Source organism: Camarhynchus parvulus, chromosome 9 (assembly GCF_901933205.1).
Source record: "Camarhynchus parvulus chromosome 9, STF_HiC, whole genome shotgun sequence".
NCBI classification, from domain to species: Eukaryota; Metazoa; Chordata; class Aves; order Passeriformes; family Thraupidae; genus Camarhynchus; species Camarhynchus parvulus.
This window is the reverse complement of record NC_044579.1, coordinates 8,523,345-8,550,580: the sequence shown is the minus strand read 5'-3', so window position 1 is coordinate 8,550,580 and position 27,236 is coordinate 8,523,345. Positions and strand designations below refer to the sequence as shown.

Genomic DNA, 27,236 nt, shown 5'->3' with positions numbered 1-27,236 from the left:
CGCGGAAATGCAATTCCCGCCTCCGCCGCGCGCCTCCTCCCACCCCGCGGAGGCGCATGCGCAGTGGCGGGGCGCGGGCGGGGCGCGCGCGCGGCGTCTCTGCAGTGCGCGGGGGGGCGCGGGGCGAGGGGGGCGGCGCCGCCATCTTGGGTGCGGGGCGGCGAGCGGCGGCGGTGGCGGCGGTGGCTGCAGCGGCAGGTGAGGCGCTCCGCTCCCCGCCTGGCTGCGCGGCCCCCGTCCCTCCTCCGGGCGGCTTCCTGCGCTTGGGCTCGCTCTGCGGCCGCGCCCGGGCGGTGGCCGAGCTGCTGCGGGTGACGGCTCTCTGGGCGCTGGTTGGGGGTTGGGGTCTGCAGGCCCAGGGGCGGGGAGGCGGCTGCAGGGTGCGGTGTCCCCCGGCCGCCCTTGGGAGGGACGCGAGAGTGCCCCCGGCGCCGGGAGGGAGGGAGAGAAGCGGGGCCGCCGGGAGGGCTTCTCCTTAGCTCGCGCTGAGGCGGTGCTGGGCGACCCCATCATCCGTTCGCACTTTGCTTGTGGCTCAGGGGGGTTATTAACAGCTGTTAATTAGCTCTCTGCCTGGAATACCTGTGTGGCAGCCCTGCGGTGCTGCACCGGGGAGGGTGGGGACAGGGTCGGGCTGTGTGTGGCATAGGAAGGCTGGCACCGATGCGTCAGGTCAGCCTGAGCAAAGGTTTTTTTCAGTCGGATCGGGCTGGAACTTCACCGAAAATTATTTGTCCGTACTGCTGATCCAAACGTGAATTAGCTGGGTCATGGCTTGCTCTCCGCTTCCTCCCCGGAAAACCTGCTGAGGCAGAGCACAGCGCTGCTGATGCCCAACTGCTTATTCTGAGGCTTAAAGCAGGCTCCTATTCAGCGGCTCTTCTGGGTGCGTTTCCACATCCATTCTTCCCAGGACTAGGTTTTTGGATTCAGTAAAACTGCAGGAAGCACAGCCTGTGTTTATCAGCCAGTGCAGTTGACTTCTCTCCCCACTGGGAAATGACTTGCTTTTCATCTAGTGTTCTCTCCATAAGCTATGTGAGTGCAGGATCTGTTTTCTGCTTGCTTTAGTATGACAAAGCTGCTATCAAGTTTTAGCCTCAGGCTGCCAAAATCTGAGCCTGGAACTTGCCCAGATAGGTGAGTCTGGACGGCTTCTGTGGCTTGGAAGTCTCGGTATTGCAGGCTTCTAACTGTACATGGGCTCATGGTGGTGTTTGGTTGGGCAACATTTACTCAAATCCTGTCAGAGCTGTAGCTGCTGTGTTTTCCCATAGTAAAAGCTCTGTATGTCCCTGTGAGTTTTGCTTGGAGGGACAATCTCAAATCTGAAGAGATGCTGCCAAACTGTCTACTTCCATATTTTTCCTGTCAGAAAGGAGGCATCACTCCTCTTCTGTAGGAAATGCCATGTTACTGACATCTAGTGACAAAGATACCTGGTGTTCTTTGGGCTGCGGAGTGGCCATGTTCCAGGGAGAACATTGGGGTGTCATTGAAGGGTATCATGGCCAGCTGCTTCCTCCTCCCAAAAGAGCCCGGTCCTGGCTTTTGGAGAATTGACTCTTGAGGCTGTGAAGGGTTACATCCTGAGTTCTTTGAAAAACAGGGGACTGGGACTGGACATGCATTCTTGTTTGATACAATCTCTTTTTTTTTTTTTTTGGTGGAACAGCAACAGTCACCAAACAGAACAGGCTTTATAAAGAGACTTCCTGTAACCCTAGTTAAACTTTTCTTGCCTCATCCCTGCATCAAAAAAGGTAAAGTCAAGACTGTCTTTTGCAGCTCAATGTCTTGCACTGGTTTTCTAAGCTTATTCTACTGAAGACCATTAGAGTATTTAAAGGCTGTTCCTGGGGCCAGCTGGAGGATGGCTTGTGGTGCCAAAAAATAATTGGTTTGTGAGGCAGAGTCTGCTTCTCTCCTTTAGTGAGTGACCTACTGAGTCAAAAGTTACTGGCAAGTCATGTATTATTTTGATCTTGGCAGGAGGTCAGCAGCTCAGCTAAAAGCTTGCAGGCAGAGGCACAGAATGTGAAATGCAGTTATCTGCTCTCCAGTAAGAGTAGTGAGAGAAAAGCTGACACATCAGGGCACCTAGACCATTAGTGGTCTGCAGAATACAAGCTCTTACTCAAACTCCACTCTGTGCCTCAAACCTCTTCTGTTAGAAGATGCATAGGAAGCACATCACTGTTCAGGTTTCTAGCTCAAGAGTGAAAAGCAAGTAGTTCAACCTGACTTTAGAAATGCTTTGGTAGAGTGGGTAGAAAAAGGCATCGGGCTGTTCACATCAGGTGGGCTCAAAATATTCCTGAGAGATATGTTAAATGCTGTACCTGTGATGTTTTACTGGAGTAAGGGAGCTTCTTGTGTTTCCCTGTGTCAGTATTTCTCTCTTGTGACTTCAGACTGGCTGCGTGCGGTATGGCACGCAGAAGGGGGCTGTAGGAGGAGAGCCTGGTAAGAGAACGTGCTTCTCCTCCTGCCCACTGGTTATGGGGATTTATGGGATTGTGTTTAAAATAGGAACAGTTTCTCTGAAACTGATGGGTTTATCTCAGGAGCTCTTTAGCTCAGGGTATGCCCCTTAAGTAAATTATGCAGCCTGTCTTCCCCAGGATGAAGTGATTGCAGCTGCTCTTGTTTGAAACCAAGTGCAGCCCGTGGCCTCCTGGAAAGTGGCTAATGCAGCCAACTAAGCAAAGCTTAGGTGCTCAGATTAGCTGGTGGGGTAATGGCATTGTTTTGAGCCTTAAGCGTTGGGTTGATAATGGCTAGTGCTAGCTAAATGGATGGGTTTTCTCAACAACTTCAGTTTGCCAGAGCAGCCTGAATAATCCCTCTCCCGCTTCAACTATTGTCACTTGTCCAAGATCATACTGATTTCTGGAATGCAGAAATGGCTGCAGTTGGTGAGTTGCCTTCAGTACCTCTCCTGATTTCTTCCTGGATGAAAACTCAGCAGCTAATGTACCTTGAACTGCTTAGTTAGATAAGCTCATTAATGCACAGAAGTCTTACTTACTGTTAAGTCAGAACCCAAACTGTCTTTTAATAGACTACTAAAGGGGTTGGTTGCTTTACACCAGCTTATTCACTGACTTGTGATTGCTGTTTCCTGGATGTGCTCTGTAGATTACAGAAATCAGCATTCCTGTTTGCATTCAGGCTAAGTGATGTCTGTGCTGTAGGAAACTTTCAGCCCCTTAATGGGAGTGACAAAGTCCAAGTAGCTGGGTCTTGGGCTCACTACTGATCAACTTGTGTTTGTTCGTACCCTGTACTGGATGAAGCTTATGGCTTGTCTCACAGTGGCATTGTGGCCAAAAGGGCTCTGCAGGTTAGCAGCCATCCTGACATCTCATCCAGCCTTGGTCAGTGGCTGGTTGAAGGCTTTATTTCCTCCACCTGTAGTGCCAGACTTTTCTGGACAGGTATCTCTATGGTAAGAGTATCACCCACACAGCTGGCTTAGGAAAATACATCTGATCCCAAAATTGCCTCCTAAAATGAGTGGACAGATGTGCTTACTAGTGATGCTGCTAGTGCTCATCAAATCCAGGCACAGCTGGGGCAATGATGTGAAACTGTAGTTATGTTGTTACAGGCAGCCTAAGAACTGCTGCAGTCACATTGCTCCTGAGCAGTTATTCTTGAGCTGCTGTGTCACCACTGCACCTCTGAAGAGAGGACACAGAGAATTTGCTGAGTAGATGCCATGAGAGCAAACAGGCCTGGCTCAAGAGTTCCTCAACTTTGGCGTACACTGACCATTGAGAAGCTGGCATGGAAGGATACAAAGAACTGTATTTGTGCTTTCCTTAGGCAGAAATACCAATATACACCAAAAATTTATGGTGACTGGTACAACTAGGCTGTAGGTGCATTACATTGCTAGTGACACATTTCTTTCAGACAGTTCCTAATTCTTTTGGAGCTGGAACAAGTACTTCTTGCCTTGCATGTGAAACTGGAATTACTGCAGTCATGGTCCTTTTACCACTGAAAAAAACTGACTAAAAATTCACTGTTTTCCCTGAGGAACAAATTTGAGAGATCAGCTTGTTTGTTTGTTTTTACTTGTGCAAACAGCTACACAAGGCAGAGAACTGTTTCAAGGTTTATGGTGTAGGTTGAAGCTGCCAGTGTCTGCTGGTGCAGGGAATGGTTAATGGTCTGTGTGGTGTCATGTGAAAGACCTCAGGTTCTGGGACAAAGGTATTGGAGAAAATCACTCATTTGAACATCTGTATATCTGGGATTTAGGCTACAATTCAACCTTTCATAGGCTAATGAACAAATGACGGATACTGCAGTTGTGTCTTATTGCTGTTGTGGTACTTTGGCTTCTCAGAGAGACCATGGAAGGATGCACTGAACAGAAACTACAGCTTTGGTACTGTGTGCTGTGGTGGCTCTGAAAGAGTTGCTGCAGATAAACAGCTGCAGAGGGAATGAACTGTTCTGGTTAGTTGATTCCTTACGTGTACCTTGTTTATTCTAAGAAAGCTCCATGCTGCGTGTTGTTCATTTTTCTGCAGCTATTATAAGTCAGAGTTGATGAAGAGGAAATGGAAGAGGAAGGCTGGGCTCTGACATGCTGCAGAAGGGAGCTGCTGTATCTCCACTTGATAAATGCAGGTTTAGTGCCTCATCTCACTAGGTAGCTCCCAGTCCAGCCACTTGTTGCATCTCACAATATGTGAAACTGACAGTCCAGCAACAGGATCCTGCTGCCTGAGCTTGTGCTCCTGACTTTACCCATGCATTCCATGGGTGGCACCCTGAAAGGATGAAGTCTGACTTTTGGAGAGCCACCTGTTTTAGATCAGACCTAATAAACAGGGCATTTTCCATCTATGATGGAATCAGTGGACAGAGGCAGGTTTTTTCAGATATTGTACTTTATTGTGTCTTTATCTTTCTCTGGACTCTTTTAGTTATGGTTTGCAGCTTAGCTGCTGCAGACTGACTTTGGGGGCTTCCAGCATCCCCTGGTTGGTTGAGAGAGGGGTGCTTATTGCACATCCCCTGCCCGGTGGGAGCACTGAGCCATGATTTCAGGAAGTATGTGTGATTCTTAGGAAAGTGCGTGTTACCATGTCAGTCATTGTAGGCCCAGCTAATCCTGCTTCTTTTCTCTTATGTAACTACTGAAATGCATTAAAATCTTAAACCCAGCCTTTGGTTTTATACATGTACTTTTTTTTTTTTTTTGCAATTGGTGGTGTCTTAGTGCTGTAACTTTGCCACAATTGCTCTAAAGGTATATTTTAAATGCTCTCATCTTCACTTGAGTAGTAAAAAGGCATTCTGAAAAGTCATTTCCATGTAATCTTAACTCCTGGTGGGTTTATAAGCATGTATATAAGTGTGTGGGCTATCTATGATGTTCTTCATGCTCCTTTTCTGTTTATGGGTTGAAATGGAAGTATTTAGGAATGTGAGCACTTGGCAGGAGGGTACGAAGCCTACTGGCTTTAGGTATTTGTAGGAGCTGCATTCAGATGTTACATCTGCCCTAGTAGCTGCTTGAAGAATGCAGAGTGTGTTGGGAGAGGGCTCTTGTTCCTAAATTAAGGTGATTAGTCACCAACTGGTGTGAATTCAGCATACATGTGGATTATCCCTGTACCTTAACTAGAATAAATCCATCCACACTGTAAGTAGAAAACAGGGCTGTAGCTACCAGTGTGGAGCAGGTTGCCATATGTTCAAGCTAGTGAAACAGAAGGAGTGAAGCTGCAAAGCCCTGAAAATGCAGCTGATGGATCATTAACCCAAAGGTTGCAGCTAGAGTCATCTTGGATTCCAGGCACTTTGTGGTAAACAGTTGAAGAAATGGTGGGCTTTGTTCTTAAGCTGTGTCTGCCAGTGAGATATTAGGCTGAGGAAACTCAGCAGCAGTGCAGAGCAAGCTCCCTAGGAAAGGCTGGAGCAGAATGAGTCATTGAAAGCTGATTGAGCAATGCTTTCTGAGTCATGTTGCTAATGCACAGGGAGCAGATGAACCCATCTTCTGTGCTGGAGTTTTTATTCTGAGGCCTTCTGATTCCAGCAGCCATGAGTCACACTGAATGTCAGTCTCAAATTAATTTCAACCCTGTTCCCTGCAGTTCTTAACCACTGCAAGTACTAGGATCTTTAACTTTCACAGCTGATCTGTAAAGAAAACTATTAATTATTTTAAAATATGTGGAAGATTGTGCTATGTCTGAACTGTACTGCTAAAGTCCTCATTCTATTAGAATGTAACCTTGAAATACTTGAAAGGAGTATCTGTGAAACTTGAAACACAAAAGAGGATCAAAACAAAGCAGGCTTATTTTCACTGCAACCACTTCAAGGAGAAGCATTGTCATCTTAAAGAGCCATTCTTCTTGCTGAGCTTTAAGCAACTTTCTTTTGCATTCTGCCCTTTGTATAGCTTACTGCTCTGTTCATAGATCTCTGGGCTACTTACTCCACCTCTTGAGTTTCCAGCTGTGTGGACATGCTTCCATTAGCTGATGGAAGTAATTCTGTGTGTAGAGGGAGTGTAGTCATTCCGATCTTGTGTCTTGGAGGGATGTAATGCAAGTTGTGAACAAAAGACTGGAATGTTGTCCATGTTTCCTGAACTCCCATTGTGGGCAAGCTTGGTGAAGGCTGACAGAGAGCATCCCTGCACCAAACTGAACTTGCTGGAAGTTGTGTTGATGCCATTGTGCTGTCTGTGCTTGTGGTGCCTGGAACTCTTCAAGATGCTGAACTGCAGAAGTTGAGTAGACCAAGGGAGATCTGATTATAATTGTGTTAAATGCCTTGCACAGTTGAGACCTTCTTGTTCTCTGATGCCATTAGAGAGGAGTGCAGCTGGAGATTTGTACTGCTTGTGTCCTTCAGCTACTGCAAAGAACTGATTGGTAGCTGGTACAGTTGGGTAGGTCATCTAAAACCCTTATAGTCACCGTTTTTAGCCCCTGTGACTTTGCTGGTACCTGGAAAGACTTTACCAGTTGTCTGACACAAATCATTAGATAAATTGTACTTAAATGTGAATTCAGGTTTCATTTTTAGAGCTGTAGAATTGTGGGCTATTTCAGACTTGAGATGAATCCTAACTCATATGGAGGCATTCTGCTGCTACATGGGAAATAATGCTCATGCATGTCTCAGAATGGTTGGCTGCCCTTTTAAAAACAAACTGTCAGAATGGTCCTGATCCTGTGGCCAAATCCATAGTAGTAGGGGAAAGTACAAGCTCAGGTGTTAACCAGGGCCTCACATAGCACAGAGCAGCCCCTTTCTAACATTGAGCAAGTTCATTATCGAGTTGTTTTGCCAGTGTAGTTCAGCAAGCACACATCAGCTGGTTGGTGGCAGGTCTCTGCAGGCTTCTGTTTTGTACCATACAGAATTTGCAATAAGAGCACTCCTGGTCAGTAGTCGTGGCAGTGGGATGTGTGTAGATATGAGGGTATTCAGAGTAGTAAGGGCAAAGTAGATCAAAGTAGACCAAAGAAGTGCAGATGGGACTACAGAATGGCACCCTAAATCCAAGATACCCAATTGTACAACGGTGCATATAGGATGTGTATGGGTGAAGTAGCAAAGGCAGTTCTGGCTTCACCTGTAGCGCTGAATATGAACCAATGAAGCTCTTAAATGTGCCAGTGAAGGTGGAACCAGGAGCTAACTTTACATGGGTGGTCTGAAGCTTGAACTCATGTCCTGGGATATTTTGTGTAAGGAAGAAGCCTAGCATTTCATTGCATTGATGAAGAATTTTTGAAGACTAAAAGCCTTTGAATCATAATCTATCTGCTCCATTAAACATGCTTTTACTAACATGTAAGATGAGGAAGCAGTTGACTCTGCTGTCTGGTACTGTGATACAATTAAAAATGCTGATTTTTTTGCCTGTAATTTCAGCAATGCTATTACAGAATATGTTCTAAACTAACATGAGAAAGCATGGCATCATTATTTCAGACAACATTTAAAGTTTGTAGATCTTCCTAAGAGAAGGCTTTTAATTTCCAATGCAAAGCTTCATCAGCAATCTTCTACATGTTTTATAGTAATGCAGTAAATATTCAAATCAAGGCTTTTTCAAAATTGATTGGCTTGTCATGCTGGCAGAGGGCTTTGTCTTGTTTATGCTGCATGTCTGATCCTGTTGCTTATCAAAGCAGACATTTCCTTTATACTAAAAATAGTGAAACAAATAACTTAAGCAGCATTAAAACCCAGAGGGAGATTATTTTTTTTAAGACTAGGATGTGCTTTCTAGGATTCTTCTGGAAAGGGTTTGTAGGATTCTTATGATCCAGCTTTGACCAGTTGCGTAAGCTTCCAGGAAGCTGCTCTATACAATGCAAGTCTTAAAAAAGTGCAAGAGCTCTTCATCTTTGGTTGCAGTAGTCTGTATCTGAATGTGGAAGCCAGCACTGTAGAATTCTGAAAACACATGCTTGTTTCTTATCTGGAGTGAAAAAACTAGTAAATAGGAAAGAATTTTCTGGAGTGGGCAACAAGTTCCTTTCACTGTCACAATGTTTCTCATTTTTTTCATTGTTTGACCAGCGTGAATGACCTTGCAAATGTTTCAGCTTCTGCCTGTCTTGTTGGGCAGCTGTGTTCAATTCTCCATGTTTTGGATTTCAGCCCTGCACTTTACCTCCCTGTGGCCTTTTCGTGCCTGTTAGGGCTGTGTGTGTTTTGTGTAAGTAGTTGTGAGTCTGTGGTACAGCCACTTCCTTTAGTCTGAGAAATTGGGGTTGTTTGGTTGACCAGTGGGGTTGTCTTCTGCTGTGGGGATGCTGACATTGCTGCCCCTACAGTTTGTAGCCTTGGTCACGAAACAGTGAGTGGCCACAAAAGGCTTTTCCCACTCTAACTACATGGGAATCTTGGAGCTGCCTGTGTCTTAATAGATTTGGTTACAGAGCCTTAGAAGTTAATGAAATACTTGTATCCCAAAGTTATGAAGTGTTATGGTTGGGAATAGAAGAAGAACATACTTGGAAAGCTGTTCTGTGCTAATTGGAGTCTCAGAAATGAAAATATGTTGGTGACAGTGCCACAAGAAGCCACTGAAAAGTGGCAGAAGGCAGCCCATTAGTAGCCAGAGATACTTGATGAGAATAAAAGCCAGAAAGCTGACTACTGAGCTTTGGGAAAACTGCTTGTTTCTTTCTATTTTGACTTAACTGACTTTTGTGCTCTTTTTTTTTCTATTAATAAGCAGAAGCACCCATCTGGAAGCTGAAGACCTATAGCAGAGAAGTATGAGTAGTGTTATTCTTTGAGGATTCACTAGACATAGCTAAAAATGTTGGTGTAAAGGTTTAGGAAATTTAAAGTTTCTTTTTTGTTTTGCTGAAATTAAAAGTAGTGGCTGCACTTAGCACAGAACTCACATCTGCAGTACTTCCTTCAGATGGGCAGTTACTGTAGTTTATTGAGTGTAACTTCTAGAGGATACATTACTTTTGATAATCCAGAAGTCCTTTAGGCCCTCTGATGTGTGCATTGTTTTTGTATTCTCTTTTTTCCCTGACATTTGAAGTGATCCAAGGCTGGGTCACTTCAACTTTGTCATTGCAGCATTCCTGAGCAGACACGTATCAGTTCACTGTCAGCATCCGTCTCTAGGTTGGCCTCTCCCTATCCTTTTCAGCCAGCCCATACTAATGGGTGTAGGCTTACCCACCCAAGAGCAGTGTGGAGATGGTTGTTATCTAATGCTCTGCAGTGCCCAAGCTAAGCAGTTCTGTGGGATCACCCCAAGGCCTGCCCTGTCAGGGTTGCAGTTCTCTTCTTGGGACTAAGCCAACCAAACAGTTGCTGCTTGTGGGTGTTATGACTTTGACCTAAGTGAATAGGAGTGCATAAGACTCCAGGAATGGGATCTGGTGAAGCAGCTGTATATTTTAAAAAGTCTTCTCTATCAATAATATCTAATGTCTTTGGAGAGAGCTTTGTAGCTTTCTCCAAAGCAATCTTCCTTTAAATAAAGAGAAAATTAGCCGTTTAGGAGGGTAACTTCTAAGAGACTATCTCCCTGTTCAAATGGGGCACAATTGTGACCACTCCAGTGGTGCCTTGTAGCCAGATGGCTCTCAGTTTGAATTTGGAAGTGTGACTTGATATGGCTGCTAGGGATTATCAAAGACTCTTACTCTGATGTGCAAAAACTATGTAAAAGTGGTAATAAACAGAGGTGTATTTGCTGCTAGGAACCCTGTGTCATGTGGTGATAGGCTTGGTGACATGTCAGACATTTGTTTGAACTGCATATAAAAAGACTTAGGAATTGTGTCTGATTTGTATCTCAGTCTTTAGGGAGATAGACACTTTATAGTAGAAGTAAGGGGTCTTTGATTTTCTTGTAGTTCCAGGCCTGTGTTTTTTCTCACATTCAAGAGGTATGTTTTGGATACTTGTCCTTGAGGCTTAATCTGTCCGTGCTGATTTTTGGAATGAGAAGTAAGGCAGCTTTTATTTCAGTGCCAACTTTAAGCTTTAGTCCTGGCTAATAATTGTTTCTGTACAGCCTACTTAAATATGCTCTTTTCTGCTTCAGGTATTAAGCAACATGGGAAGTGAAGACTAAAGTTCCATCATGATCGGAGGCTTGTTCATCTATAATCACAAAGGAGAGGTTTTAATCTCTCGTGTCTACCGGGATGACATCGGGTAAGTGCTTCTGTTGCATCCCCAGTTTTTGCATTTTTGTCTCATTTTGGTGCAGTAAACAATCCAGAGCTGCTTTGTTCTGCATTAGCTGCGCATGCATGTGAGACTGCAACTCAACTTGCTGCTCTAGGCTTAGCTTAGAATAAAGAAGTTTAAGCCCTGGTCACCTACAGTGAAGGATGGTCTGCAGCCAAACCTGGGACTTTATTTTGGATGGTGGAGATGTGGCCATTATTCCAAATGCTTCAGCAGCATGGGCTGCCACTGTGGGAGCCTACCTCACTGTAATTGCTAAAACTTGACAGGAGCAGTAATGTGAGAACTGTCTGCCACACACTATAGCCAGGGTTCTGAATTAGTTTCAGGCACTGATGTCTGACATCAAGTACAGGCATGCAGGAGACTGTGTTCTTGGAAAGTTTTATCTACAAGCAATCTCATGGCTGTACTGCTACAGCTGGCTTTCTGTCCCCCAACTTTGCATGACAGCCTAGTGGGAAAAGCTTACATTCATTGGGTAACTAAAGTTGTGGGAAGCCTTGAAAACCTTCAGATTGTAGATTGTAGGTGTTCTGTTGCACTTCCCCAAAGTGTTATGATGCTCACTTAGACTGGATCTGTGCAACCCTTAGGCTGCTAGTTTCCAGAAGGCATCTTACTAAAAATACAGTGCCTTGTAGGCAGTGGATAGTGCTATAGGGAACCGTGAGTGATGGTGCTGCTTGGGCTGAAAACCTTAAATTCAGCGGGTTTGTGCACAATAGTACTCTTTCTAGTGGGTTTTCATAGTGTCAGGCATTAGGTGGAAGTTAGTAATTAAGTTGGCAGAGTTAAGACAGAGCTAACAGAGGCAGAGCTGTGGTAGGTGATAATTCAAAGTTCAGTGAGAGAGAGCCTTCAGGCCAATTTAGGAAAAAGTAGTTTGTCCCAGGTCTCCACACTGACTAGTGGTAGGATGTACTGTGAAATAACTTGTTGCCATAAATTACAAAAAAACAGTCAAGGCAGTCTGTCTTCAGATTGCTCTGGTCTGAAGAGTATGTCCCTTCTGGTTATGGATTGTCTACTGGAGGTTAAAAGTTGAGGTAGAACTAGTAGCTAGTCAAGGCTTGTACTGTTTCATCGAGGGAGTAGTCAACACAGTGTCTGTAATGAGGCTTCACCTAATGAGCTTTTCAGTCTCTTGGCTTGTTCTAGGTCAGCTAAGGTGAAGGAGCTGTTCTAAGGTTGACTGAGTTATTCCAGGACTTCCATACATAGCTGAGCCAAGGAAGCATTGTATTTCTCTAGCAGAAAGTGGCTGTGATGCTTTGCCTCTTTTCTACTGTACGAACTCTTATCAGTCTTCAATACTTGTTAGCTGAAGCTCTTCAGAGCAACTCGTGTGACAGGACTGACTTTGTAAAGCTCGTATCACAGTGGCTGAGCCAAGCCAGTCTGGATTATAGGTAACTTTGGTGAATATTTCAGGTGGGGACTAGGGACACTTTCACTGCTGTTTCTGGCAAAAATATTTTGTTGTTTGCAAACTTGAAACACGTACAAGATTGTTCTCAAACTGATGTTTATTCAAGAAGGCCTCTTGATTTAAATGGCATTATGGATGTGGAGATGCAAACTAGGGAGCAAAGTAGGTATTTTTAATATGATCTTCTACTGCTTTTTACCTTGGCTCATTTCTCTTACAGAGTGAGTGCCTTATGTTCAGTACGTGATCAAGTACTTCCTGCTGGCTGGTCAGACAAAGCTAGAAAATGGGATTTCCTGCCTGATCCTATCTTAACTTTTTCATTTGGCAGAGTGCCAGAATATTCCAGTGTTTTCTCTAGTACTTGAGGAGTTGGTGTTCCTTTCAGTGAAATCATCCATTCAGTTCTTGTGAAAGTGTCAGTCTTGTGACTTAGGTGCAGCTGGTGTTGGCTGTTGACAGAACTTGCTCCCAAGGTGCTGGATTTTCTCTCAAACAGGCCTTCAGTTTGGATTTTTTTAAGCATGTAGCCTTACACAAAAAGTTTTTATGAAATGGCTATGTCTCATCTTGTGTAATCAAGAAACTGAGAGTCTTTCCATTTCCTAGTCTGCACATTAGCATTAATGCCAGATCTATTTAAAATTTTTAATATCCTAACCCTCAGTGGGAGGTAAGGAAAGGAATAGCTATGATACTGTAGCTTGTGCTCAACTTTATAGGAATTCTGTCTCTAACCAAACAGCTGAGTGATGGACTTCTAGCATACCATACAGTTCTTAGATGCTAAGCAGTAGTTCTGAAGTGCTGAGGGCTGAACCCACCCTGCTTGTTGGGAGGTAGTTGAATAGGAAAAGAGCATAACTGCTCCTTGTCTTCATGAGTGATTGACCCATAGGACTCCTTAGTCTTGGCCATTGCCTTTGGCATTCTGAAGCCTCAGTTTCTGAGCCGGGAGATAAAGGTCATCTGTGGTTATGAGAACACCTCCCCTTGCAGTTTAAGGGCCTTAAGAAGCACATAGCTCAGATATAATGACCAAAGTGACAAACAACGAGGATATCCTTCTTATGACTTTGTTAAAGGCAGAAGTACCACAAAACTTGAACTTTCTTTGCTTGCAACTTAGAATGGCTTTGGTGCATGTAGCGCATCTGTCCATACAGCAGCTAGCTGCATGTATAAGCAGCCTTATTAAAAAAAAAAAAAAAAAAGGCAAAACACCATGCATATAATTCAGGACGCCATGGAGGGTTCTGCTGTAATTTTCGAGTGCCTTGTTCTTCAGTGACTTAGTCGTTGGGGAACCTACCTGCGTTTAAGTATGCAGCTCTGTGTAATAAAACTTCAGCTATTTGAAACTGAGCAGCTTACGTGACAAACTGCATGCACTTTAAATGTAATAGATATTTGGTTTCTGAGCTTCTAATACATCACGTCAGCTTCATGGCTCTTGATCCTTAAGGAAAAAGTGCAAGCTGGATAGAGCAGTGTCTGAATCTGCAGGATGTGCCCTATCTCTCCAGATGTGCTCCAGCTCTATCAAACTTGCTGTATTTCCTGTTGGCTGGACCAAACCAGAAGGCATTGACCCAAACACCTTCAAATGAGAAGTACTGTCACAGAAATTCCCACCCAGACTTGTAGCCCTGTCCTGAGGCAGACTGGGAAGAAGATACTTGATACTCTGCGGTCCCCAGGTGATGCCTCTGTTGAGGCTTTGGGGTTTTTCCACACCAAGGCCTGCTACCTATATTAGCAGAGCAGACTGGGTAGCACTGTTGTGATACAGGTGCGGCTCACCTAGACTAAATGCCCACTTATCCCTAAAGTTCAGCCAAACACAAATCTGTCCATGCTGACAGCCTGACCGTGGCATGTCAGTGTTGTACCTTGTGAGGGCTTCATTGCTGCTGTAGCTTGTTACTGTCCATCCAATACTACCTTGGCCTTTTGTGCCAAGGAGCAGGGGGAGGGGGTGCTGTTTGGTCTCTTCTTATCTCTTTGGATTCATTGTGCCTTGTGTGTGTGTTTCTAACCCTTTCTCTTGTTGCTGTCACTCCTCCTTTCTCCGCTGGCGCCATTTCTGTCCATCCCATCTCATTGGCTGCTGTAGCAATAGGTAAGAGACGCGTGGTAGGCCACGACTGGCACTGCACAGTGGGCACCTGGTGTGCTAGCAAAGCCTCCCTGATGTGAGGCTTCTCCTCTAGTGTGCACCAGTCTGCTGACTGGTTCTGGTGCTACTTTTAGCGGGTTAGAACTTGAGGCTGGGAGGGCTAATGCTCCAGAACAAGCTGAACTTTCCTTGCAAGGCTTACTGGAGGGGAGGATTTGGGGTTTAGATATTATTTTATAGTAGATTAAATTACTTTCTTATGGAAAAACTAAAGTAGAAATGAAATATTAATTTAACTCCAGCTTGCAAACTTTCTGGAGCAATAAAACCTGAGAAGTATTCAAAAGCCAGAATTTTGCTTATAGGGGGGTGTGTTTACTGATGAAACTTCTACATATGTCCCCAGACCTTCAAGGAGCAAGCACCTGCTGTGGTAGCATATGTTCCTTGGAATATCCTTTGTTTTCTAACTTGGAACTGTGTGTTGGATTGTTGACAACCCTCAGTGCCTACAAGCATTTGTATGCCTGTATCCTTGCTTGCAAGGATGATATTACTGTCTGCTCTCAAACATGTTTCTGCATAATCAGTACCATGGCCTTGATGCTGCAGTCAAACCCCCTGTTCTACAGAGTGTCTGAGAGTATGAGTAATAAAGCACAACTAAATGAGTCTTGGCTTTGTGTGTAGACTGTTGCTTTAAGTTTTGGTCTTGTCATATAAAGCACTTGGGCTTCCTTCCTGTATTCTCAGGATTGGTGGACTTAATTTGGGAAGTTTATTCTGACTTGTAGTTACAGGATAAGGAGACCATTGTGCAAGAGCTGGCATTCAGAATGTCACTTGGACTCCTTGTGTAACAAGGAGGGCTTTTTCCCCTGTTGCTAGTGTATAGACAGTTTGGATCAGAGAGGGCAGCACCTATGGGCAGCTTGCACAGCAGTTTTTCAGCACTGGGGCAGAACCCTTGACTGTAAATGGTCCTGGACCATGCAGTACTGCTGACATTGCACTGTGGGGACTCTGAGTCTGGATGCAAGACACCTGTTCTGAAACAGAGCAGTCTTGAGGTGACATATAACTGGAAATCAAATGGTGATTCTAATCCTCCTGCTGCTTTGAGCCTGACATCCAAGGTGTGTGGGGTATGGAGGTGAGCTGGATCTGAGAACTAAAGCTCCCTTCTGGAGTGTGCCTGGGCACTGACATCTCTTAGGTGGCCTGGGCAAATTTTGCTGTTTTTTCCTTGGTTGTAGTCTGGGAGCAACTGCCATTGACACATATCTTGGGAGATTACAGCTTGCTTTGGGGCAGGAATGTGAAGGCCTGGGCATGCAGAATGGACAATAATTAGGTGTTTGGTCAAAACTGGACTCTCTGAGCCATATGTTGCTAATGTGTTTGTTTCCAGCTATGACAATCAATTGGGACTGCTGTCAAAATTAATTGAAGGGAAGGTTTCTTTGCCTTTTTTCTCTAGATGGAGGTTTGCTTCTCCTTCTGACTGCAGTCACACTGTAGTCCAAACCTCCCCAGAGACCAGTAGCTCTCTCTCTCCTTGAACTTGTGCAGAATTTAGTGTCTAACTCTGCTCAGAGCCTTCACTTGCCGTCTTAGAAACATCCCCAGGCACCCTCCCTAGGTGAGCTTGGTGTGTGTAGCTCAGCGTGTGACCGTAGTGGCAGAAGCAGAGCTGTGCAGCCAGCTGGTGTCACATTTGCTGTGCTGACTTGTCTTTGGTGGTGCTTTCGCAGGCGCAATGCCGTGGACGCCTTCCGCGTCAATGTCATCCACGCGCGGCAGCAGGTGCGCTCGCCCGTCACCAACATCGCCCGCACCAGCTTCTTCCATGTCAAGCGCTCCAACATCTGGCTGGCTGCTGTCACCAAGCAGAATGTCAATGCTGCCATGGTATTCGAGTTTCTTTACAAGATGTGTGACGTGATGACTGCCTACTTCGGGAAGATCAGTGAGGAGAACATAAAGAACAACTTCGTGCTGATCTATGAGCTGCTGGATGGTGAGATGTTTCTTTCCCCTTATATACTGTGGCCTGTTGCACTTGGTCATTCTGAAATCCTTAGCTTAGTATGATGTAGTAATAATCCTTGAAGTATTTTTAACATGTGTGGCAGAGTTCAAAATTACTTGTTTGGCTTTCTAATGCCACCTGTACTGCAAATGTCCAAGTCCATAGCCTTGTGCAGATTCTCTTCCCTGAAATGCTGGGAGCTGTGCACTTGTACGACTTGAGACAATTGGTACTGGAGCTCAGCTTCTGCGGGGATCCTGTGTAGATGTCAAGCTTTCCTTACCCCAGGGTATATCAAGAGGACTGTCAGTAGCACCTCTAAGGCCAGCTGGTGCCCAGGTGGCTCTGGCAGTGTATGGAAGCAGCCACCCTAGGCTTAAGTAGATTGTCCCTATTAAGTTGCCTTTTGGGCTCAATTCTGAACAGAAGGAAGTCAGTAAAACACAATGTGCTCTCTCCCAGCCCTACCTCCCCCACTAATACAGCTCCAAATTTCACCACAGATTAATAATAGTGTCCCTTCAGCTGCTTATGATACCAGCCTGCCTGTGGAGGTTGCCCTTGAGCTGCCCCTGTCTCACATATCATGAGGACTTTGTGTTAGTTATGTTTCAATTTGTTTTCCAGACAATGCACCATATGTGTGTGTCCTGGGATTCTTAACCAAGGGTCACAGTGACTGATGTTTTCCCTGTTCCCTCAGGGCAGACCAGGAGACTGACTGTTCTCTGCTTTGGTCAGTCACTGCTGCCTCCTTGCAGGCACAGTGAGATCAAACCTGCCAGTGTGATGTTGCTCAGTATCATGTTAGTGGTCTTCTTTCCCCTCTAAATCTCTTGTGGGTTGTTCCCTTTCTCTTTGAGGGAAGTATGTGTGTACTGTTCCCTGTGTATAGTTAACATCTGTTTCCCTCCTGCACTCATCCTGCAGTGCCACTACTCAGCTGTTGTTTTAGGTTTTGGTTTTATTACATCTTCATAAGAGCAAAACTTGGGGAAAAAAAGCTGCAGAGATAAAATTGCTGTGGTGTTTTAAAAACTCTCTATTGTCCCTTGGATGTTTTTGGAAAAATACTCAGTGTGCCCTGTGCAGATAGCTAGGTTAGTTGATATTTAGTCCTGAGGTCTGGTTGTGTTTAAAAACTGGCAAATTCATCACTTACACAGCTTTCCATCACTCCTCATCTCCAAAGTATTGCTCCAGGACCTCAGTGTAGCAAAAATGATTCTTTTCCCTTGGTAAGAATGCTGCAGCAACTTACCCAGAAATTCAATGTGTAAGCAGTATCTGTGCACTGATTGCCTCTCTCCTTATAGTAGCAGTTGCCTAGTTGATGTGTTTGTACCTTGTAGCTCTGAACTAACCTTTTACCCTTCTGTAGAAATCCTGGACTTTGGCTATCCTCAGAACTCTGAAACAGGGGCCCTGAAGACTTTCATCACTCAACAAGGCATCAAGAGTCAGGTAATCAGAGGAATTTGGGGTACAGCACTGTTCTGCTGGTTAATTTTTGCTAAACCTGTTCAAGAGAGTATGGTCTTAATTACCATCTAACCATTTGACCCCTGTGGAAGGAAGGTGCCTGAATAAGTTGAGGATACCCTGGCAGGGATGTACCTCAGTGGCACCTTGTTCTAGATGTCCCTGCACTATGCTACCTCATGTTCCCTGGCACATGATAAGATGCAGGAGGAAGAGCCCAGAGCTAGGATAATGTCAGTCCCTTGCATGTAAACATGGTTGCTGGCTTCAGGCTCTGCTCTGTGTCAGCTTCTGAGAGAATAAACAAATCTACCTGCTGAACCAGAAGTAGCTTTTTTGCATGTGAATCTCACTGAGCAAGTCTGTTCTCCACCAGAGCTGTCAGAATTTCATGCCTGCCTTATAATGAAGTATTCTTCAGCCTAGTGAATCTTGCTGTGAAGTCAGGAAGCTCATGTTGCTCTGTCTCTGCCTGTAACATCCTTGCAGGTCAGCATCAGTACAGCCTGAACTTTCTTTGGTTAGAGATGAGAATCTCTGCTGTGCTTTTAGCATAGTGTTAACCCTTGCAACAAAGTTTATATAGAGTTAGAAGATAAAGGGTGTATTGGGAAAAAGATGGTTGGTTGGACTGGTTTGGGGAATGTGTTTAAACTAGTTCTAATCCTACTCCAAGTACAGCCCTCAAAACTAGGCTTCAAAGGAAACTCATAGTTTGTTTCTCATGTCCCCAAGGAATCTTGTCCACCTTGTCCATCTGACACAGCTGTGCAAGTCAATAATAAGGACTTAGCCTTAAAGTTAGTCCTCTCCCCTGCACAGCAATGAGTCAGGAAAAAAGCTTCAGGGAGTCCATAGTGAGGCAGTCTGTGGCAGAGTGAAGCTTCAGCCTCAGCTACAAACAGAAGCAAAGGGCAAACAAGAGCCTGCACGGCGACTGCTCTTGTTTAGGTTAGCAGAGGTCAGTCTCTGGAGGCTCTGTTTCAACTCAGTTCATCAGCACTGATTTTCTGAGAATTCCTTTTTAAACATTTAATCTAGCAAGACTAACTGCATTTCAAGAGGAGGTGAGAGAGAAAAGCTGCCCCTGAGCAATGTATTTTCCGCTAGAACAGCAACTGTTTTGCAACATGGCCAGATGTGAATGCATCCGGTCTCAGTCCCCATCACGAGTCCCAGTGTAAATCTCTGGCCTTCTGCAGTCTGACAGTTTGGGCAGTCAGCACTGAAGATAGCTGAATCAGCTCCTGTTCCTAGGAAAACTCAAAACTAACCACCTCCCACACTTCCTTCCCCTTTTTTTTTTTTTTTTTTTTTGCTTTTGTTGGTTTTAACAAACTTCTGTGCTTGTTTGTGTGCAAACCACGGTCGCAGTGTCATGCTTAATTCAACAGCAGGTTTAGTCCTTTCCTTACAAAGAGGAGTATGGCTTTTAGCTTTACACAAGTAAACACTTTTTCTGCTCAGTATTAGAATTTTGTGCAGCCCAGTTCAAAAACCAGAATTAATCTATTGCAGGCACAGGATGGCAAGGGCATCAGTTGAAACAGTACCTGCCATGTTTCCTTATCTGCTCTCTACTCTGATACTTCTAGCCTTCAGCTCCTCATTGACTTAGAGCCAGTTCACACAGATACCCAGGACCAAAATCTGGGTCTGAATCATCTGGCCTATCATCTGTTTTTCCTATCTTCATGTAGTTCCCGGTGATGCTTTCCTTGGGCTTGTGTCCTGAGGAATTTAAGGAGCAAAATCCACTTATGGCAGACTTTCCAAACTCGACTTTTTGACTTTGTTCTCAATGAAAGATTGGAAATGAAACTTCAAACCCAGGTGTCTTCAGTGCCTCCCTTAGGGAATACTCATGCTGCTGGGTGGTCTCAACTTCAGCAGCTACTTCCAGATCCATCTGGTCACTTCACAGAGTAAGTGTCAGGTCAGGGTAGTGGTGCTGTTGCAGGAGATGAGAATGTCATCACATGATCAATGTCCCTTTGGAAGACAGAGCTCTGGGTATTAAATCTACGTATTCTTCTAAAGCCTCAACAAAGCATTGAACAAGACAGTGCTTTTTTTGTGGGACAGACAAGAGAGGTACTTTGTGTACTGTATTGAGCACTTACCTAGGTGGTTCTCAGGGGAGTATAAAACTCTGTCTCTTAGATGATGAGACTGTGCTTGCTCAGGAACTGACGATGTCTTTGGCAAGAGCGTGTGAAGCTGAGATCATGCACTGCCACCCTGTGGGCCTACTGCAGGGCTGCTGTGGGAGAGCCCACTTGTGTCTTGGGCCATTGTTGTGTGGAAAAGCAGAATTAACAAGGATACCACTTTATCCAGGACCCAAATTGCCTGATATTTCCCATAGTCTGGGCATCTGTGACATGGTAGACATCCAGGATTTGCATTAGGAAAACCAGCATGAGTCTGTTCCTAAGAGAAACATTATTGGGAGTGGTATTTTGCCTGTCTCTCCCTCTGCTCCACCTTGCGTTTGGATTGTCAATAATGGGCCAAGTCTGAAAATTAATATCACTGTTGGAGTGCTGGGTTTCCTGCAGGGAGCTAAAGGTGAAAACCCCTCATCTTGTTTGTGCTAATTAGCTCCCTAATTAACAAAGAGCTGACCTGCTTTTTTCCTGTCCTCAGGTAGCCTTAAGCCTAATCTGCCTCTTTCTCCCTTCCTCCCTTCTCTTGCTATTGACCTGCTTGCCTCTTAACCCTGTCTACACTGCACTTGCTACTATACACCTACTTCTTGACTTTCTGCGTGTGACTGGACCCCACCTCTAGCATCAGGTAGGAAATCTCTCTGTGCCTCTCAGCACAGCCCTTGGGACTCTTTGGAGACTTAGAGCCTGGGTGCTGTTAGATGCATTTTGGTTTTGTGTTGGTATGTAACTTTTATGACTGCAGTTATTAAGAAACCGGCCTTGGGGATTAGCTCTCCTGTGTCCCTGGGGTTTCATATTGAATAGGGGTGTGAACTGCTACATCAATCCATGTTAAGCTTCTCTGCTTAATATGGATTGATGTGACAGTCTGAGATATTATTTGAGTGCCATTGTTGGAGCCCATGCCACCCTGCACTAAGAGGTAGCCTAATGGACTTGCTAACAAAACAGAACAACATTCCCTGATGTTGCTATGGCAAATTCTTGGTTAGGCATAGAATTTGGTGTTCTGAGGAGGGAATGACCAAATCATGTGAGGTGTCACAGTACCCGTATCTAAGTGACAAAAACTTTTATGTGTAGTAAATGGCAAGTGTTTGCTCTTAGATTCAGAGCAAGGTTTCTTAGTCTTTGAATTTATTTAGAGTAGTTTGTTTATGTCTAAGATGTCATTTCTTCTCTTCAGACCAAGGAAGAGCAGTCGCAGATCACCAGCCAGGTGACTGGACAGATTGGATGGAGACGTGAAGGAATCAAATACCGTCGCAATGAACTCTTTCTTGATGTGCTGGAGAGTGTGAATCTCTTAATGTCCCCACAGGGTAAGTAGGTGGTGCTGAGCTGGCATCCTTCTCCTGCTCAGGGTTTGTGAGTGGTGACTCTTGTAAGTGTTCTGAACTGTGGTCTTCTCTAACCAGGTCAGGTTTTGAGTGCCCATGTCTCTGGCAGAGTGGTGATGAAGAGTTATCTGAGTGGAATGCCAGAATGCAAGTTTGGCATGAATGACAAGATTGTCATTGAAAAACAGGGCAAAGGGACTGCGGATGAAACGGGGAAAAGGTAAGAGGTTTGGACCTGGTGACCACTTGCCACCAGGGATTCTTATGAAAGGGCAGCCCTTAATAGCTCTTCTGATCTGACAGACTAAAAGCTGGGGTTTTTTCTTCCCTTCAGATGGTACTGCTAACTTTGGGTAGATCAGTTGTCATGCAAGCTACCATTCTGAGGGCCTCAATACAGAGGGCTTCTCTTCAGCTCTTTAAGTATTAAGATTCAAACATAGTTTTAAGTGTATAGTTCTTGCACTTGGAAATACCTCCCCAAGATGGATTTTCCTATAATCTGTATCTCTAGCAGTTTTGCTCAGTGCTCTTAATCATAAAAGCAGTAGCAGTGCTCCCAAGAAATAGTGAAAGAATCCTTCTGCCTGCTTTATCTGGACTGTTCCCACAAAGTAGAACAAAGACTGGGGAAGCCCCTCCTGCTTACAGGTGATCAGTGGTTGTGTGAGTAGGAGGCACATCCTTTCTGAGAGCCCAGCTATGCTCCCTCCCAGCTGCACCTCTGTCAGTACCCACATTGAAGCTGAAAACAAACAGCTCCTAACCCCTTCTCCAGCTTTCCTGCTTGGGGTGAAGAGATAAAAGCAACAGGACTGCCACTTTCGTCTCACTAACCATTTGCAACTCATCTGTATTTCTCTTGGTTGTTTTTTTTTTTTTTTTTTTTGCTGACCCCCAGTGAATTGGGAAGGTAGATAATCTGCTTCAGCTTTGTGTGCACTCTGCTCTCCCTTTGTCTCTTGCTTTGTGTGACTTGTGCATGTAACTTGGATCTCAGACACTTTCCATGATGGTTCCTGTAAATGGAGCTGAACTGCTATTTGCCTTTTCTCTCAGAACCAAGCCAAGAGCTATCACTTCACTGTCACCTTTAAGCCATCTTTCCTGTAACTGAATTGAGCTAGGAAAATGAATGAGCCTGAGATGGCTGAGGATTTACTCTAGTGAAAATATTAATTGCACAGGCCTTGAAGAGTCAGTATACTGTCCCAAAGCTCCTGTGCCAACTGCCTTTGCCAGTAAATATGGTAGTTTTTTGAATTACAGAAGTAAGATGAACAGGGATTCTTGGTAGGTGGTTCTGTAATTATCCAGTGGGCATCTCCAGCTTAGAGACATTACTCTCCAGAAGCATTTAGTTATGAGGTGACCAAAAGGGACAGCTGCTATCAGTTGCTTTTTGGGGTCTAGCTTGTGGGAAGGCCAACCCTGAGTAATGCTGCCTGAGACCTGGAGCAATCCTAGGCAGAGGCTTTCTCAGCTGTTTTGCAAAGAAATAGAAATCAGTTGACTAAGATTGGTTGTCATCTGGGCAGCAGATTAGGAAATACTAACTCCTCCTTTTGAAGCACAAACCAGACCACTGGTGGTTGTGTAACTAGACAGCCAGTCAGCCTGGGGGTCAGTCTGCTTCCCCTTGGTGTAGGGAGTGGTGGTTCCTAGGAGAACTAAACCTGCTGTAGTTCTCACACTATCTTGGCATATTGGCATGGCTGTCCTGTTGCTTCCAGCAATTGAGGCAGCCTCAATACCATAGTGATACACTGCTGCACCTTCTCTACACTGCTGCCTCTTCTGTTGCTCCTGCTTTCTGGTCCCTCTCAGTAGCTGAGGGGTTTTGGCTGGCCTACGACCTTTATTTTCAGGAATTAGTACCTGGCACAAGTTCAGTGCTGGCAGGTTAGGCTGGTGCACATACATGGACAGGTGGTAGCTCATCACATTTTTAGGAGAGATACAGACTTGTATGTCACAATGTCATGGTTTTGGTGATTTGGTTCAGAATCAAACCACCTGCTGGCAGTATGGAAATGAACAGCTGTGAAGAGATTTCTGAACAGGAAGACTCTGAACCTGGCATTTCCTGGCTGTGTGGCAGTGGGATAGCTTTGTGGACAGGAAAGTGTTTTCTCTCCTTTGAACTGTGCTGTGGGAAGACTTGGGCTGGCAGAGTTGCCTTTGCAGTACTGAGTGCTGCTGGCAGGCAGACCCAAGCCTTGTTGTGCTGGCTATGACAAGGGTGCTCTTCTAAGCTCTCTCCTCTTTGGGGAGAGGAGGGAGAAAATTCTTTCCAACAAGCTTCCTGAAATCTGATTTTTGTGGTGGTGAAACAAGGAAAGTCTGAGCCAAGAGGCTGCTGTCCCCTAAATCTCTCCCTGCCTCCCCATTTCCTGGACACCTGCGATGGCAACATGCTCTGTAGAGTAGTTTCTGCCTGGACAGATTTTGACTGCACCAAGATACCAGAGCTGCAGCTTGTGCTTCTCTAACTGTGTTTTGTGTTTTCAGCGGCAAACAGTCAATTGCCATTGATGACTGCACTTTCCACCAGTGTGTGAGGCTCAGCAAGTTTGATTCTGAGAGGAGCATCAGCTTCATTCCACCAGATGGAGAATTTGAGCTCATGAGGTACTGTGGGTGGAGGGTGAACAGGCTGGTGTTGGCATCTGCTTGCTGCTACAGTAATGTTGCTGCTCCCAGGCAGACTTGCAGCCCTTGAGCACTTAAGAAATACACACCACCCCCTTTTCAGAGTGGAATCTGTAGGGTGTCCCACAAATCCATCTGTTACAAATGTGGAAGCCCAGCTGTGTTTGGTTTTCTTTGCCATAACCATGGTGTTGGATTGGGTTTTCTTGCTTTTGAGCTTCTTGTATCTGTTGTTTTTAGTGTTTAACACTGGTGTCCTTGAACAAGGCTGTTGGCAGGAACCAGATACAAAACTTGAGATACAAGAAACCATTGCTGCCCTACAGCAGCACGGATCTTAACTGCTATTTCCTTCTGGCATGTTTCCCTTTCTGGCTGATGTTTCCAAGCTGTTTGGCATATTCAGAGGCTATCTCTTTAGGAGGGTGATACAGTTTGAGGCATAAGGGAGTTAACTCCTCCTCAGAGTTCACTGTAACTTCCATCCCTGCAGATACCGAACCACGAAGGACATTATCCTTCCCTTCCGTGTGATCCCACTGGTGCGGGAGGTGGGCCGGACCAAGCTGGAAGTGAAGGTGGTGATCAAATCAAATTTCAAACCTTCCTTGCTGGCCCAGAAGATAGAGGTAAGAGAAAAAAAAACCAACTGTGGTATCTTGTGCCTGGAAGTCATGCCTCTTGTTTATGTCCACTGCAGTAGAGTTCTCACAGATGAGTCTTCAAGCTTGAACAGGGCTAAAAAAGTGAACTGATTTATCTCTTAGATGTGTGGTGCTGCTGTTTTGTGGGAAGGAGGTGCTGTAGAGTAGGGAGGTGGAAGCTGTTTTCATTTGCAGAGCTGCCTTGGCAAGGGCCTCATTCCATCCCTGCAGCAATTGTTCACTTAATTCCTCAGCCACTGTGAAAATTTCATGTTCTTCTGTCTGCATGATCTGATGGTATGTCAGACAGGCAGCAGGCTGTGAGCTGTGTAAGACAGGCTAGGGGTGGCTTTGCAGCTTAGTCCCCATCTGAGAAGGCTTACTGCTGCAAGGCTGGGCTGTCCGGAGCCTGCTGCAATGCCTGGCATCCTTCCTGAGCTCATCTTCCCAACATTACCCAGGATTCCTGCAGCATGCTGATCTCTGACCTGTTGCTTACTGACTTTGTGTATTATGGAACTGTGAATGTGTATTTCAAAGCAAGAAACTGGATAACTAGCCTAGGATGCCTTGTGATGGCTGATGTTCTCTGGGCCCTGAGCTGGGAGAGAGAAGGCCCAAGGGGTGCAGGGCAGACTGTCTGAGACTGCCCAGATTGCCCAGGCTGCAGTGTCCTTGCCCCCCCTTACCAGACTGTGCCTTCCAGGTCCGGATCCCAACGCCCCTCAATACCAGTGGAGTGCAAGTCATCTGCATGAAAGGGAAGGCAAAGTACAAGGCCAGTGAGAATGCCATTGTCTGGAAGTAAGTGAGCGTGTTGGGGCTGGCCTGCAGGGAAGGCCTCTGGGAGGCAGGATCTGTTCAGTGCTCCTGTCTGCCCTGACATTTTGTAGTGATGGGGAGCACAAACCCTGGCCTGCTCTCACTTCTGAGCTTTCTCCAATAGGATAAAACGTATGGCTGGAATGAAGGAATCCCAGATCAGCGCGGAGATTGAACTGCTGCCCACCAACGACAAGAAGAAGTGGGCTCGGCCTCCCATCTCCATGAACTTTGAGGTGAGTACCTGTCTGCCTTTCAGATGCACCCAACCTTGGAGAGGCTTTGTCAGTCCCTCTTGGGAGTTTGAGCATCCCCTGTGACAAGCTGCCAGGTGAGGTCAGCCAGATGGTAAAGTTAATGGAAGAAAATTGCCCTTAGAGCCACAGGAGTCTGGCACTGTGCATGCAGGGAGCAGGGGAGGGAGCAGTGGCTCTTGGTGTCTGTTTCTAGATGTGTTGCCCAGGGGTCCTCTGGCGTTTGTGTACGGAGAGCATCTTACCCCCATTCCAATGCCCTCTGTTGCCTTTCCCTCTCTCAATAGGTCCCATTTGCACCCTCTGGGCTGAAGGTGCGCTACCTGAAAGTCTTTGAGCCAAAGCTGAACTACAGTGACCACGATGTGATAAAATGGGTGAGGTACATCGGCAGGAGTGGGATCTATGAGACCAGATGCTAGCCCCAGCAGGCTAGCAGGCTCCCTCTTCTCCAAGCCATGCTCTGCCTCTCCTCGGTCTTCAGCTACATTCAGAGATGTCTGCCTGGCCCCTCGACGCAGATTGAAAGACCCTGTGGCTCACCCCGGGAGTGGACTCGCCTGCCTGTGTTCAGTTACCACGCACGCTGCAGATGAAGTTCAGAACCCAGTCGTGTGCAGGGTGCAGTCAGCCTCCTGCTCCCCGTCCCAGGGTGGGCAAGGGCTAGTCTAACTCCCATCTTCTCGTGATCTTTCTAGGGAACGTCCACCATTAAACTCCTCTTCTGTTGGTGTCTCACTACTTGCATCATATCCTAGTATTTTTGAAGTTCTTGTGCATATGTACTCGTAGAATAGACCTAAACATAGACTGGACAAATCTGAGTTGAAGTTACCCTGGCTTCTGTTCTAGCTATTGCTGTTGTGGTAGATGTTGCTGGCCAGTCTGAGATGTTTGGGGTGGTGAGTTTGTTGGGCCCCCACCAAGGAAGATGGTGGGCTCACCAGATCTCACCACCACCTTATTTCTTGCAAAGTTGTCAGTATAGAGTCCTGCTGTGGGAAGGTTTGTGACCAAAAAGGATGATGAGGGTTTAGGCTCTTGCTGGTGTGTATGTGGGTGGCACAGCATTTCAGGTCCTTGGAGCATTTACCCCTACCCACTGCTGGCTTGATCCAGTCTGTCCTTTCCAAACAAATTGGAGACGTGGCCCCACTGTCCCAGGGAGTGTGGACCAGCTGAGCTCTGTCAGGATGTGAACAGGGTCTGTTCTTGGGGAATCTCAAATGCAGTTGGCAGTAAGAGCACCATGACCCAGCCTGCCCCCTCCACACTTCTACCAAATGCTTCTGGGCCATAGGAATGCTGCTGCAACCCACAATCCTGCTTCTGGTAGTGTGGTCTCCATTTTGTACACTTTGTGATTTGTCCAGCTCTGAATCTAATAAAGTATGTAGAATGGAGAAGGCTGCCTGCGCTGCTCTTTGGGACTGGTGCTGCAAGAGCCTGAGCTGTGTCCTGGGCCTGTGCCACAATGTCTGGGGGCTTGCTTGTGCTGCTTCCCCAGCCCTGGGCTGCTTGGGGGCTGGTAGGTGAAAAGGACAAGTGATGCTTTTGTTT

At 45.7% G+C, this 27,236-nt stretch overlaps 1 protein-coding gene across 2 annotated transcripts; it reads left to right on the top strand.

Moving 5' to 3' along the window:
- The first annotated feature begins 89 nt into the window (after positions 1 to 89).
- On the top strand, positions 90 to 27,075 carry AP2M1 (adaptor related protein complex 2 subunit mu 1). 2 transcript variants are annotated; one of them, XM_030954147.1, is made up of 12 exons: positions 90 to 198; positions 10,577 to 10,689; positions 16,031 to 16,296; positions 17,690 to 17,772; positions 20,584 to 20,589; positions 21,151 to 21,286; positions 21,383 to 21,524; positions 23,816 to 23,935; positions 24,450 to 24,585; positions 25,307 to 25,404; positions 25,547 to 25,658; positions 25,964 to 26,417. In XM_030954147.1, the coding sequence occupies exons 2-12, from the start codon at positions 10,616 to 10,618 to the stop codon at positions 26,096 to 26,098; spliced, it is 1,308 nt and encodes a 435-aa protein (XP_030810007.1). In that variant the 5' UTR covers positions 90 to 198; positions 10,577 to 10,615; the 3' UTR covers positions 26,099 to 26,417. The 2 variants fall into 2 exon arrangements, with proteins under 2 accessions (XP_030810007.1, XP_030810008.1); XM_030954148.1 differs by lacking the exons at positions 90 to 198; positions 20,584 to 20,589 and having other exon boundaries at positions 10,576 to 10,689; positions 25,964 to 27,075.
- The last annotated feature ends 161 nt before the right edge of the window (positions 27,076 to 27,236 follow it).

Excerpts from the sequence above, each read along its gene's own strand:
- AP2M1 (XM_030954147.1), top strand. The coding sequence starts at position 10,616 with ATGATCGGAGGCTTGTTCATCTATAATCACAAAGGAGAGGTTTTAATC. Across the intron at positions 16,297-17,689 it reads GATCTATGAGCTGCTGGATG|AAATCCTGGACTTTGGCTAT; the intron begins GTGAGATGTTTC and ends ACCCTTCTGTAG. Across the intron at positions 23,936-24,449 it reads GGAGAATTTGAGCTCATGAG|ATACCGAACCACGAAGGACA; the intron begins GTACTGTGGGTG and ends CCATCCCTGCAG.